Source organism: Chiloscyllium plagiosum, chromosome 30, assembly GCF_004010195.1.
Source record: "Chiloscyllium plagiosum isolate BGI_BamShark_2017 chromosome 30, ASM401019v2, whole genome shotgun sequence".
Lineage (NCBI taxonomy): Eukaryota > Metazoa > Chordata > Chondrichthyes > Orectolobiformes > Hemiscylliidae > Chiloscyllium > Chiloscyllium plagiosum.
The window spans coordinates 26,845,574-26,857,155 of NC_057739.1; the positions used below are offsets into that span (position 1 = coordinate 26,845,574).

An 11,582-nucleotide genomic window follows, 5' to 3' on the forward strand; every position below is an offset into this window, starting at 1 on the left:
AAGTGGGGCGACCAGAACTGCACACAGTACTCCAAATGTGGCCTAACCAAAGTCCTGTACAGTTGCAACATCACTTCACGATTCTTGAATTCAATCCCTCTGCTAATGAACGCTAATACACCATTGGCCTTCTTACAAGCTCTATCCACCAGACTGGCAACTTTCAAAGACCTATGAACATAGACCCCAAGATCCCCCTGTTCCTCCACCACACTAAGAACCCTACCGTTAACCCTGTATTCCGCATTCTTATTTGTCTTTCCAAAATGGACAACCTCACACTTGGCAGGGTTGAACTCCATCTGCCACTCCTCAGCCCAGCTCTGCATCATATCCAAATCTTACACTAAATATAAAAACACTCTTTCAACCTCAGACTCCACAAAGTAAGTCAAATGCAGCTGAAACTAAGGAGTTAATTTTATAGAGATTGTTGGTACTCACTTACTCTTGACCTTTCCCTCATAGTTTATGGGAGCCAGAGTTGGAAATACATCAGACAAGCTGCCTGCTCTTTGGTGAGTGAGGTTCTCTAGTGGACAATTAAGTACTCTTAAGGGCAATGTGCTAACTCCATCAGACTTTTTCTCTCTATGGGAAAAACAGAGTTGAGGCAGGCAGGCAGCCTCAACTATGCAGGCAGCTGAGGGCAGCAAATGAGAGTGAGGGTGGTATATCTCCTTTGGAGATGACCCACATGCCCATCAAAGATATCCCTCTCCCACCAGATGGTATCTTATGAGGAAAGATTGGATACACTGGACTTATACACATTGAATCTATAATAAAAGGTGATCTTATTGAGACACATAAGATGCTGTAGAGACTTAACAAGGTAGAAGATAAAATTCCCTTGTGTGAGTGACTTAGAATCATGTGACACAGGTTCCCAAAAAAGAGTCTACCATTTAAGATGGAGAGAAGGAGAAACATTTTCTCCCAGAGTGTTGAGAGTCTTTGAAACTTTCTTCCCCAAAGACTGATAGAGATGGGGGTCATTGAATATTTCTAAGGCCAAATAGGTTCTTGATTGCTAATGGAGTCAGTGCTTATTAGGGGTAGATGGGAATGTGGAATAAGGCTATTACCACACATCCATGTTCTCAGAGAATGAGCCTTCTCCTGTTCCCATTCATTTGTTTGTATGTACGTCCCTTTCCCCATTGTCTCTAATCTAACTACCCTACAACCTCCCAGCCATGCTCATCCAAATCCACATACTTATCTGATGACTAGAATCACCTTCACTTCTGCATGGGGACTGTTGCAGTCCAGTAGTGGTGATTTCTAGGGCAGGATGTCCTGTCCGTAAGGGGTTCAATGTCATAACAGTGTAGCTAGTTTCCACATCAGCAAGATGCTGTCCACTTCATAGGTATTTGCGGTGGGGAATTATCTATCTCCTCATAAAACAAAAATAGCAATTATTATCGAGTTACAAATACCTTTAACATATCTTTCAACTCATCTCGACCCCAAGAAATGTTTCTATTTCATCACTGTGGATGCATTAAGTTCCTGGGATTTCCTTCCTGACATCATTGCGAGAACATATCAGAAAGCTACAGCTCAAGAAGGCGATATACTACCATCTCCTCAAGAATGCCACGGTGGCACAGTGGTTAGCACTGCTGCCTCACAGCACCAGGGTCCCAGGTTCAATTCTGGCCTCGGGTGACTGTCTGTGTGGAGTTTGCACATTCTCTCCGTGTCTGCGTGGGTTTCCTCCCACAGTCCAAAGATATGCAGGTTTAGGTGAAATGGCCATGCTAAATTGCCTGTAGTGTTAGGTGCTTTAGTCAGAGGGAGATGGGTTACTCTTTGGAGGGTCGGTGTGGACTTGTTGGGCCAAAGGGCCTGGTTCCAGACTGTAGGTAATCTAAAACTAGGGATGCAGCCTTTGCCAACATCATTCATGCACCAAAAATAAACAATAATTAACAGCATACAAATAGATTTTGTAACATTAAAACTCATATTGAATGCTTGTCCTGGTCCTGCAACTCTGCTGACAAACATGAGAGGATAAATTATGTGGCAATACCATTACCTCGAAGTCACACAATGTCCTGTTCCTTCATTGTTCCTTATACTCACAATTAGCATGTTTATGGCGTTTGATATACTTGTGTGCACATGGTAACAACTGACCACTTTAGACTTCACAACTTACTGGAAAAATGAGATGCTGAGCTATCATTTTCACAGCACAGGATGCACTTAAGTATTTTATTTTAGTTGAGATTCCCCTAAAAGAGTATGTACTCTTTTTAATACAGGAAACAGAAGCATAGAAATACAGTTATCACAGTACAACAGTCAAGTAGAATAAGGGAAATGGAGTATAGAGCAGAATTTCTCAATTGTTTAGATTATCTCACTTACCTAGTTACCAAAATTAACTTTGTACAATCATATCGCTTTTTAAACAGGGGCATCTCTGCAAAAGTCCATTGTGAAAATATTACTTCCTGTCACCATTGTTTACATTGAAGTTATTTATTTTAAAGTGAATTTCCACAGCTGCCAAGATTAAATTTCCAGCTATAGTTCTTTATCAAGAGGTTTGATGAAGGATGGCAACAACTTGAACTGCACACTGAATCTGACAAACATGGAGGTGACCTTGCCTGCTCTGGCCGGTGCTAATGTGGCCCTTATATGACAGTATTGATTTTTTCCCAGAGACTGCAGATAGAGTTTTCTCAACTATAATTTCTCAATATGACATCTTTCAATTACGTTTTCCACTTGACACTATGCTGTACACTACTAGTTATTGCATCGATGTCTATCCTTTGACAAGTGATGTATTTTAAATCATTATCCAAAAGGAGATAGGTAAGATTATTTTGTCACTTTGGTTGTTCTTCAGCTTTGTTGTCTCCACTTCAGAGTTGGTAAAAATCTCCATGATTTGCTCCAGCAATAAATTAAATTCCAGCCATCAGCTGTTAAATATATTTACCTAAAACAATTGTTACCCCGAGGAGTATTGCCAGAAATCAAGGAATAAGGAAGACTAAATACAACTTGGGTTCATTTTTCTAAAGAAATCTAAAATGTTATTGGATTCCCTTTTATACCCTTGCTGAGATAACACTGACAGATTCAAACAAGACAAACACACAGGAATGTTTGTTAATTGCATTATCTGCACAATGTCGAGAACCTTTCACATAAGGCCAATGGTGAGATCAGGGATGCCAGCTGTATATGTTTCCAACCATTTTTGGGGCATTTGCTGTGAAACAGTTTGCATTATCAGTTTGAGAAGACTAGAAGCCCGAGTGCTGGGATGTTTAATGTAGCCAGTGATGAAGATTTAGAAGGTATGGCTAGTGACATTTGCAGCATCAGTAAAGACAAACCTGGAGTGTCGGGTACCAGAAAATCATGGTGTGACCATCGGAGAGGTTTCAGAATGTTCATAGCACCATTCATAAATTAGCTATGGAGCGCTAGATCATGATTGTTAGATCATGCTTAGGGGAAGTTGTGAGCAATGTTGGCTGAGACTTTGACCAAAAGGCTGTTATTAAAACTGGGCAGAGGAAGGAAGTCATCACTTGGAAATTAGAAAAGAGCTGGAAGCCTGTATGTTTCACCTGTTGTCATTACAATTTACATTTAATATAAATGAGGTCACATGTCTTGACAAGAGGGAAAGTGACAGGGATTTTAAGCAGCTTTGGACAAATAGACTGTGGGATTTAAAATGTTTGGCTTAGTCTTACTTCAATCAATTTAAGTCATTAAGTAATCTTAGAACAACTTATTTTATCTGCTGAATTAGTAGGGTTCATTTCACTGTAAAATATTTATTCTTGGCATGTGGAATTGCTGTAAGACATACATTTATTGCCCTTCTCTAGTTATTTAATGAAGGCAGTTTTTATTTTAAAACAGATTATTTGCTCATTTGTACATAGGTGCTGATGGTTTGACAGGCATATGTTGCCCATCCCTAATTGCCTTGGAGAAAGAAGTGATGAGCTGACACTTTGAACTCTGCAGTCCATGAGGTGTACACCCACAGTTAGGAAGAGAGCTCCAGGATTTTAACCCGGCAGGTCCCACTCCATCAAGGGCATGCAAATCCTGGGCCTCCTCCACCACCAAACCATTACCACCTGACAGCTACAGGAAGAACGTCTCATATTCTGCCTTGGGACCCTGCAACCACACAGAATAAATATGGATTTCAACAGCTTCCTCATTTCCCCCTCCCCCCACATTATCCCAGTCCCAAGCCTAAAACTCGACACCGGCCTCCAGACCTGTCCATCACTCCCCCCTCTGACCTATCACCTTCTCCCTCACCTTCATCCACCTATCACTTTCTCAGCTACCCAACCCACCACCCCTCCCATTTACCTCACAGCCTCAGCTGACTAGCCTCATTCCTGATGAAGTGCTTATGCCCGAAACGTCGATTCTCCTGCTCCTCAGATGCTGTCTGACCTGCTGTGCTTTCCCAGCATCACACTCTTGACTCAACTATCTCCACCACAGTCACCTCTTGCAGGCTTAACTTTTTGATGGAGGTTTGGGTCAATGTTTTAATAGGTCTTCACATGGTAGTGTCAAATTTGGTTTAATGATGATCTGTGAAGTACCTTTTACAAATGTTTCCTGTTAGTATTGATGGTTTGATATGTCACTGAAAAAAAAAGTATCATTAACTATATCATATATCATTAATGGAATCATAGAAGAGTTGCACGACAGGCCATCAGCTCATGTGTCTCATCTGCTTTCTGCAAGAGTGACTCAGGCCACTTCTCCATGGCGTCCCTGTAGCTTTGTATTTACTTTTCTTTGTATAATTATCCAATTTCCTTTTGAAAATCATAATTGAATTTGCCTCCCCCACACTCACAAGCAATACATTGGAGATCCAATGGTTGCTTTGTACAAAAGCTGTTTCTCATGGTCCCTTTGGCTCTTTTGCTATTCATTTATGAGTCAACCACTTTGGTAAGGAACTAGAATTAGCAGGTGAAAATGACAGGCTTCATTCCTTAAAGAATATTAGTGCACCACTTGTGTTAATAAGATAATCTGACAACATCATAGAAAAACATTTTTAAAACTACTGCACAGCAGGATGCTATTTGCTCATCAAGTCCATTTAATCATTTTTACTGACGAAACAATCTAAACTTTTACATCTAAATTCAAATTGCATCATGAGGAGATTTCACTCTGGATTATTAGTTTAATCCTCTGGAAAATAATTCAACAGCATAACCCATGTTTCGTATTTGATTATGTGAGTCAATTTACCAATGATGCTCACTGTGATCAATTAAGTAAGTCTGGGTATAGACTCAGAGCAAACTAAAACTGGAGAACAACTATAACTTTATCTTTGAATAAAAACATGCTGTTTGGTTTCTAAGAAATTATCCCAATTATCATTTTACTAATTTTTGAAATGTATGTAAATTTGAATTTAGATGTTCAAACACTTGGGGTATAGATGTCTTATTACTGGAACTAATTGAAGTAATTATACTACCTTTTTGGCAATGCCACATATTTGTTCTGAGATATCAGTTCGTATCTTTTGTGATATTGGCACAATGATAATCTCTAATTCTGATTTTTCACTTGTGTAAAGAAATATCAGCTAATATCTTCTCGGACAGCTTGACTACTCACTTCAGAAGTCACAAAAAGTAAACCTTTTTTAAAAATAGTCATCTAAAAGATAAAAGAAGTCAACAGGAATGGAATCATTCGTGACCTGCTGAATGTATTAAATGAAGGTAAAGATTCCACTCTCTAATTTCAAACAAAGAAAATCTCTTCAATCAATAACAGGTACCAAGAAAAATAAAACATTTTAATTTTTCTCTATACTTTGCAAGAATACAAAGGATTTATCTGAATATAAGGTATTTTAAATATTGAGGTTAAAAATGCATTTTGGTTTCAATGTCCATCTCTTCCAATATTTTACACTGGCTTCTCAAAATATCTTAAAATTATTCATTTTTCCAAAATGCTGAATGTAACAATACGGAAATACTAATAATAATTTAAAATCAAATCCTAAAATAAATAAAATAAAAAAGGATAACATTTAAAACTGATCATGATATTGCATCAAATGAAGCATTGAAACCTTTTAGTTGCAGAGAATCTAAACAAGGTCAAGTGTTTGTAAGTAACTTTTGTAAAGGTGAAATGACACCATGCAGAAAGTAAACCTTTTGTTTCTGTGACAGGAAAGGTGACAGCAATTTGATTTCAATCAACACAGAGAAGAAAGTATGGGACAATTAAGGTTCATAGTCATAGAATCATGAGTGTTTCCGTTCTCCCCACTGCAACTAGTTGTGCAATGTTAGTTGGTAAAATAAATTTTGAAAATAGCACTCAGTACAATTTGTCAGATATTGAATGATATGATTCACTTTCCTCAGCAAGATTTATTAAATCAAGTTGAAGATTGTCTTACCTTAAGTTCTCTGAAGAATATACAACTGCGTGCCCATTCAACTATGGAAAAGAGGGTCTGGTCAGCCATTTTGCACATGAGACCAAAGGTGCTAAGTTTTTCATGTTTTCCCCTATTGGCCTGTTCCTGTTGTAGATACGTCAAAATCTTAGTTTGGACTTGAAGTTCATCAGGTTCACACCGTAAGAGCTCTAGAATCAGCTGTGGGACTGAAGGAGGAGAATTGGATTGATAGGTGTCTGGATAGGGGTAACCAACCAGAGATTCTGGTGAACTTGCGTAGTGGTCTGGGTACTCAGACTTGATTGTTCGGTTATGAAACGATGTGTACTGATAGTTTGGCAGTACTCCATGGTTTGGCACGGACATGCCGACTGGTGGCGCTCCATAAAGGTTTCTGTCATAATCTGTGGCTGGTAAAGCAGCTGGGTTTGGCGGCATGCCTTTGGATAAAGAATGTATATTATGTATGGCAGTTGGGAGTGAATAGTCACTTTGCCCAGATGACACTGTTTGAGGCACAGTCTCTAGCTTAAAGCCATTTGCTCGTATCAAGGCTTTCTTTTGCTGTTTTAAAGCTCGGTCACGCTTGTACATTGGCCCAAATTTGTTTCTTCCTCCTCTCATTCTGTCTGCACGGACAGCTAGTTAAGAAAGCAAAAAGAATACTCATCAACTCAACCTGGGCAGAAAGAGTTAAGATAGCCACTACTTCAAACACATGATATTAGGAGTGTACCAGTCTGAATTTTCAAAGATTCACAAGTTCACAAGTCAACAAAACCTTACCCCAAGTTGTTTGACATGCAAATATTTATTACAAAATTCATCAACTAATCTCTGAATAAGGATGAAGGAAAATTAGTATCAAAAAGAGAAAAATATTGTTTTCCTCTAAAGCCAAGATAAAGCAATTTTTTTCAACCTTTCAACTTTTTTTGGCAAAGCTTCTGAACCTTCTTATTTTGCTTCTTTCTGTCTTTAGATTTCTTTATATGTGATTTGCAACAAAATGTTGAGCTGGCGGCTGCTTCAAGTTTTATTGTTTGCTGATGGATTCCTAATAAAACAGCGATTGGAATGTGTAACTGGAGGTTGTTTAATGATAAACCATGTTAATAGATTAACCAAAATAATTAAATAATGAAATTGAGAACCCCTTAGAAGGTGTGCCAGTAAATGGCTCATTGATATCAATATAAATAATGAAGATCACTGGCTATAATAATGGTCTTCAGAAGTTGTTCATTGGCATTTTCTATTGAATATACAATGAAGCAAATGCTATACTTTGTAAATTATTAGTCATTAGCATTGAAGTTAATGATCAATAGAAATGAATTATTTTATGCAGTACTCAATAATGGTGGACTTGAGAAAGAATCATTGACATTAAATTAACATGAAATTCATGTTGTACATGAGTTACATAAATGTATTCATATGTTAATTCTAAAAATACTAAAAGCATATAATATTCTTTCTTTGCTATTTTGAAGAATTATTGCTTTGAAGCTGAAAAGATCTGGATCTCAATCTGAACCTGTCTGATCTATTAACTTTAACCAAGCACAATGCATGATGAGCTCAAAGAACATTAATCAACATCCATTACTGAACCAGCTCTCCCACAGATTGATTAGGTAAAGATGATTTTCAATTCGGGACTGAATCATCTGAGCCATAAAAATCAAAGGTTCAGTCCCTGGTTTCCTAGCCAATGATGACAAGTTGTTACAGTGGCCTTGATGTACCTCAAGGTAGGCAAAGTTGATAATGCTTCTGTTGACTACAGGAACTGCAGTTGGAAGAGCTTAATTGTCAAATGTGAACAAGGACAAAATCAACTCAAGTGACTTCATAGGCAAATAGGCTGTTAGCACTCACTTCTAATATGAAACAAGAATGCTAATCACTTAAACAAACTGTCAGAAGCTGCAACTTGGCCTGGCTGAACCTTGTACAGATAATGTTGGAGCCCACATTATTAATACCTGTGTCCAATTTTGCATATCCCAGCCCTAAAAATTCCTCTGGTGGCAATCCCAATGTTTATCTAGGGATTATGCTTAATGGCACTTTCAGAGCTCAGTTCGCTGGGGTTTTTGGAATCAGTAAGAGGACATCTTTTTAACATGAGTTAGGGAAGCACAAGATGACACTGTATCCAGAAGAACATTTCCTTTTACTGGACAATGAGAAATATGTTTGCAGTATGTAAAAGTAAAAAAACCTACTCTAGGAGAATAAGGCACATATAACTGTATTTATGCTCACAGTAGTCTGAATTAGTTCACCTGAATAATTTTCATTATGCGCACACACTTAGCATTTAAATTTATATACTGTACAAATCAGTTACAGATAAACTGTTACTCAGATAAACTGTTACTCAGTACACATGCAGAAGTTCCTGATGATTCCTGATGAAGGGCTTATGCCCAAAACATTGATTCTCCTGCTCCTCGATGCTGCCTGACCTGCTGTGCTTTTCCAGCACCACACTCTCAACTCCTCACATACAGAAAACTTTAATATAAATTAGTCTTAAATAGTTTTAGATCAGAAAATACGATTGAATTATACTTCATGTATTGCCACCTGGAGAGGTTATCTCAGATACGTAGGCATGGACATCAGTTCCAACAAGAAAGGTACTGAAATGCCTTAATATAGCTCTGAATGGACACAGTCCAGAGCTACACGGAGGAGGGTTACTGGTTTTGAAAAAGATGTGCGTAGCTTGATTAGCAAACATGTCTTCTCAGTTACTCTACTTACCTCACTGAATTTGAAGAAGCAAAGCCATCCTGATTACAACCAGAACACACTTTAGGATGAACCTCATCCATGATGTGCTTCACTGATACACAGCATCCTCTGAAAAACTTTAGGATATTTGGAACTGTGCTCTTAAGAAGGCACTTTGTGGCTGGTGTGAAGTATGTAAAGACAAATTCTATCTAGGACATTGTAATGTTTAGAGAGTATTCTCTTAATGTGTCACTGGAATGTGGATTCTGCTGGGCAGGGCTTTCTCATGGCTGCTCCTCATTAGAAATTTGAGAGCTTTCACTGATACAGGAAGCTCTAAAATGTTAAGATTTATGAAACTAGAAGAGAGTGACAAATCCAGAGGAGCAGAAAAAAGACCACTGTACAAACTGTTAATTATATGATCACACATATATCATTCCCCGATACAATAGACAATAGGTGCAGGAGTAGGCCATTCTGCCCTTTGAGCCTGCACCACCATTCAATATGATCATGGCTGATCATCCTTAACCAGTATCCTTTTCCTGCCTTATCTCCATAACCCTTGATTCCACTATCCTTGAGAGCTCTATCCAACTCTTTCTTAAATGAATCCAGAGACTGGGCCTCTACTGCCCTCTGGGGCAGAGCATTCCACACAGCCACCACTCTCTGGGTGAAGAAGTTTCTCCTCATCTCTGTCCTAAATGGTCTACCCCGTATTTTTAAGCTGTGTCCTCTGGTTCAGCACTCACCCATCAGCGGAAACATGTATCCTGCCTCCAGAGTGTCCAATCCTTTAATAATCTTATATGTCTCAATCAGATCCCCTCTCAGTCTTCTAAACTCAAGGGTATACAAGCCCAGTCACTCCAGCCTTTCAATGTAAGGTAATCCAGCCATTCCAGGAATTGACCTCGTGAACCTACGCTGCACTCCCTCAATAGCCAGAATGTCTTTCCTCAAATTTGGAGACCAGAACTGCACACAGTACTCCAGGCGGGGGGACCTAGAATCAGGGGATGTAAAAAGACCCTTTTGGGAGTTATCTACAGGCCCCCAAACAGTAGTCTGGATGTCGGATGTAAGTTAAATCAGGAGCTGAAATTGGCCTGTCGCAAAGATGTTACTACAGTTGTTATGGGGGATTTCAACACGCAGGTAGACTGGGAGAATCAGGATGGTATTGGACCTCAAGAAAGAGACTTTGTGGAGTGCCTCTGAGATGGATTCTTAGAACAGCTGGTGCTGGAGCCAACCAGTGAGAAGGCAATTCTGGATCTGGTATTGTGCAATGAACCAGAGTTGATCAGGAACCTCGAAGTGAAGGAACCATTGGGAAGTAGTGACCATAATACAATAAGCTTCAATTTGCAATTTGAGAGGGAGAGGGTACAATTGGAAATGACAATATTTCTGTTGAATAAAGGGGACTATGGAGCTATGAGGGAGGAGCTGGCCAAAGTTCAATGGTGCAATACCTTAGCAGGGAGGACAGTGGAGGAACAATGGCGGATATTTCTTGTATAATGCAGCAGATGCAGGGTCAGTTCATTCCAAAAAGGAAGAAAGATCCCAGGAGGAGACATGAGTGGCCGTGGCTGATGAGGGAGGTTAAGAAACATATAAAGTTAAAAGAGAAAAGGTATAACACAGCAAAGATAAGTGGGAAAACAGAGGACTGGGAGGCTTTTAAAGAACAACAGAGGATTACTAAGAAGGAAATACGCAGAGAAAAAATGAGGTACGAAGGTAAACTGGCCAAAAATATGAAGGAGGATAGTAAAAGTTTTCTCAGGTATGTGAAAGGCAAAAAAATGGTTCAGATTAAAATTGGGCCCTTGAAGACAGAAACAGGGGAATATATTACGGGGAACAAAGAAATGGCAGAAGACTTCAATTGTTACTTCAGATCTGTGTTCACTGCGGAAGACACAAGCAATCTCCCTGAGGTAACAGTGGCTGAAGGACCTGAACTGAAGGGAATTTATATTTGTCAGGAATTGGTGTTGGAGAGACTGTTAGGTCTGAAGGTTGATAAGTCCCCGAGGCCTGATGGTCTACATCACAGGGTACTGAAGGAGGTGGCTCAAGAAATCGTGGATTTGTTGGTGATTATTTTCCAGAGTTCAATAGATTCAGGATCAGTTGCTGCGAATTAGAGGGTGGCTAATGTTGTACAACTTTTTAAGAAAGGTGGGAGAGAGAAAGTAGGAAATTATAGACCAGTTAGTCTGACCTCAGTGGTGGGAAAGATGCTGGAGTCTATTATAAAGGATACTGCACATCTGGATAGTAGTAACAGGATAGGTCAGAGTCAGCATGGATTTATGAAGGGGAAACCATGCTTGACTAA

At 39.2% G+C, this 11,582-nt stretch overlaps 1 protein-coding gene across 2 annotated transcripts in view; it reads right to left on the reverse strand.

Annotated features, from left to right (window-relative positions):
• Positions 1–11,582, reverse strand: part of LOC122564839 (nuclear receptor subfamily 5 group A member 2-like) — a 107,163-nt gene that overhangs the window by 72,294 nt on the left and 23,287 nt on the right. For both annotated transcript variants that reach the window (XM_043720163.1, XM_043720164.1), the window contains exon 4: positions 6,470–7,113. In XM_043720163.1, the coding sequence (XP_043576098.1) occupies positions 6,470–7,113 (644 nt within the window). The remainder of the gene's footprint in view (positions 1–6,469; positions 7,114–11,582) is intronic.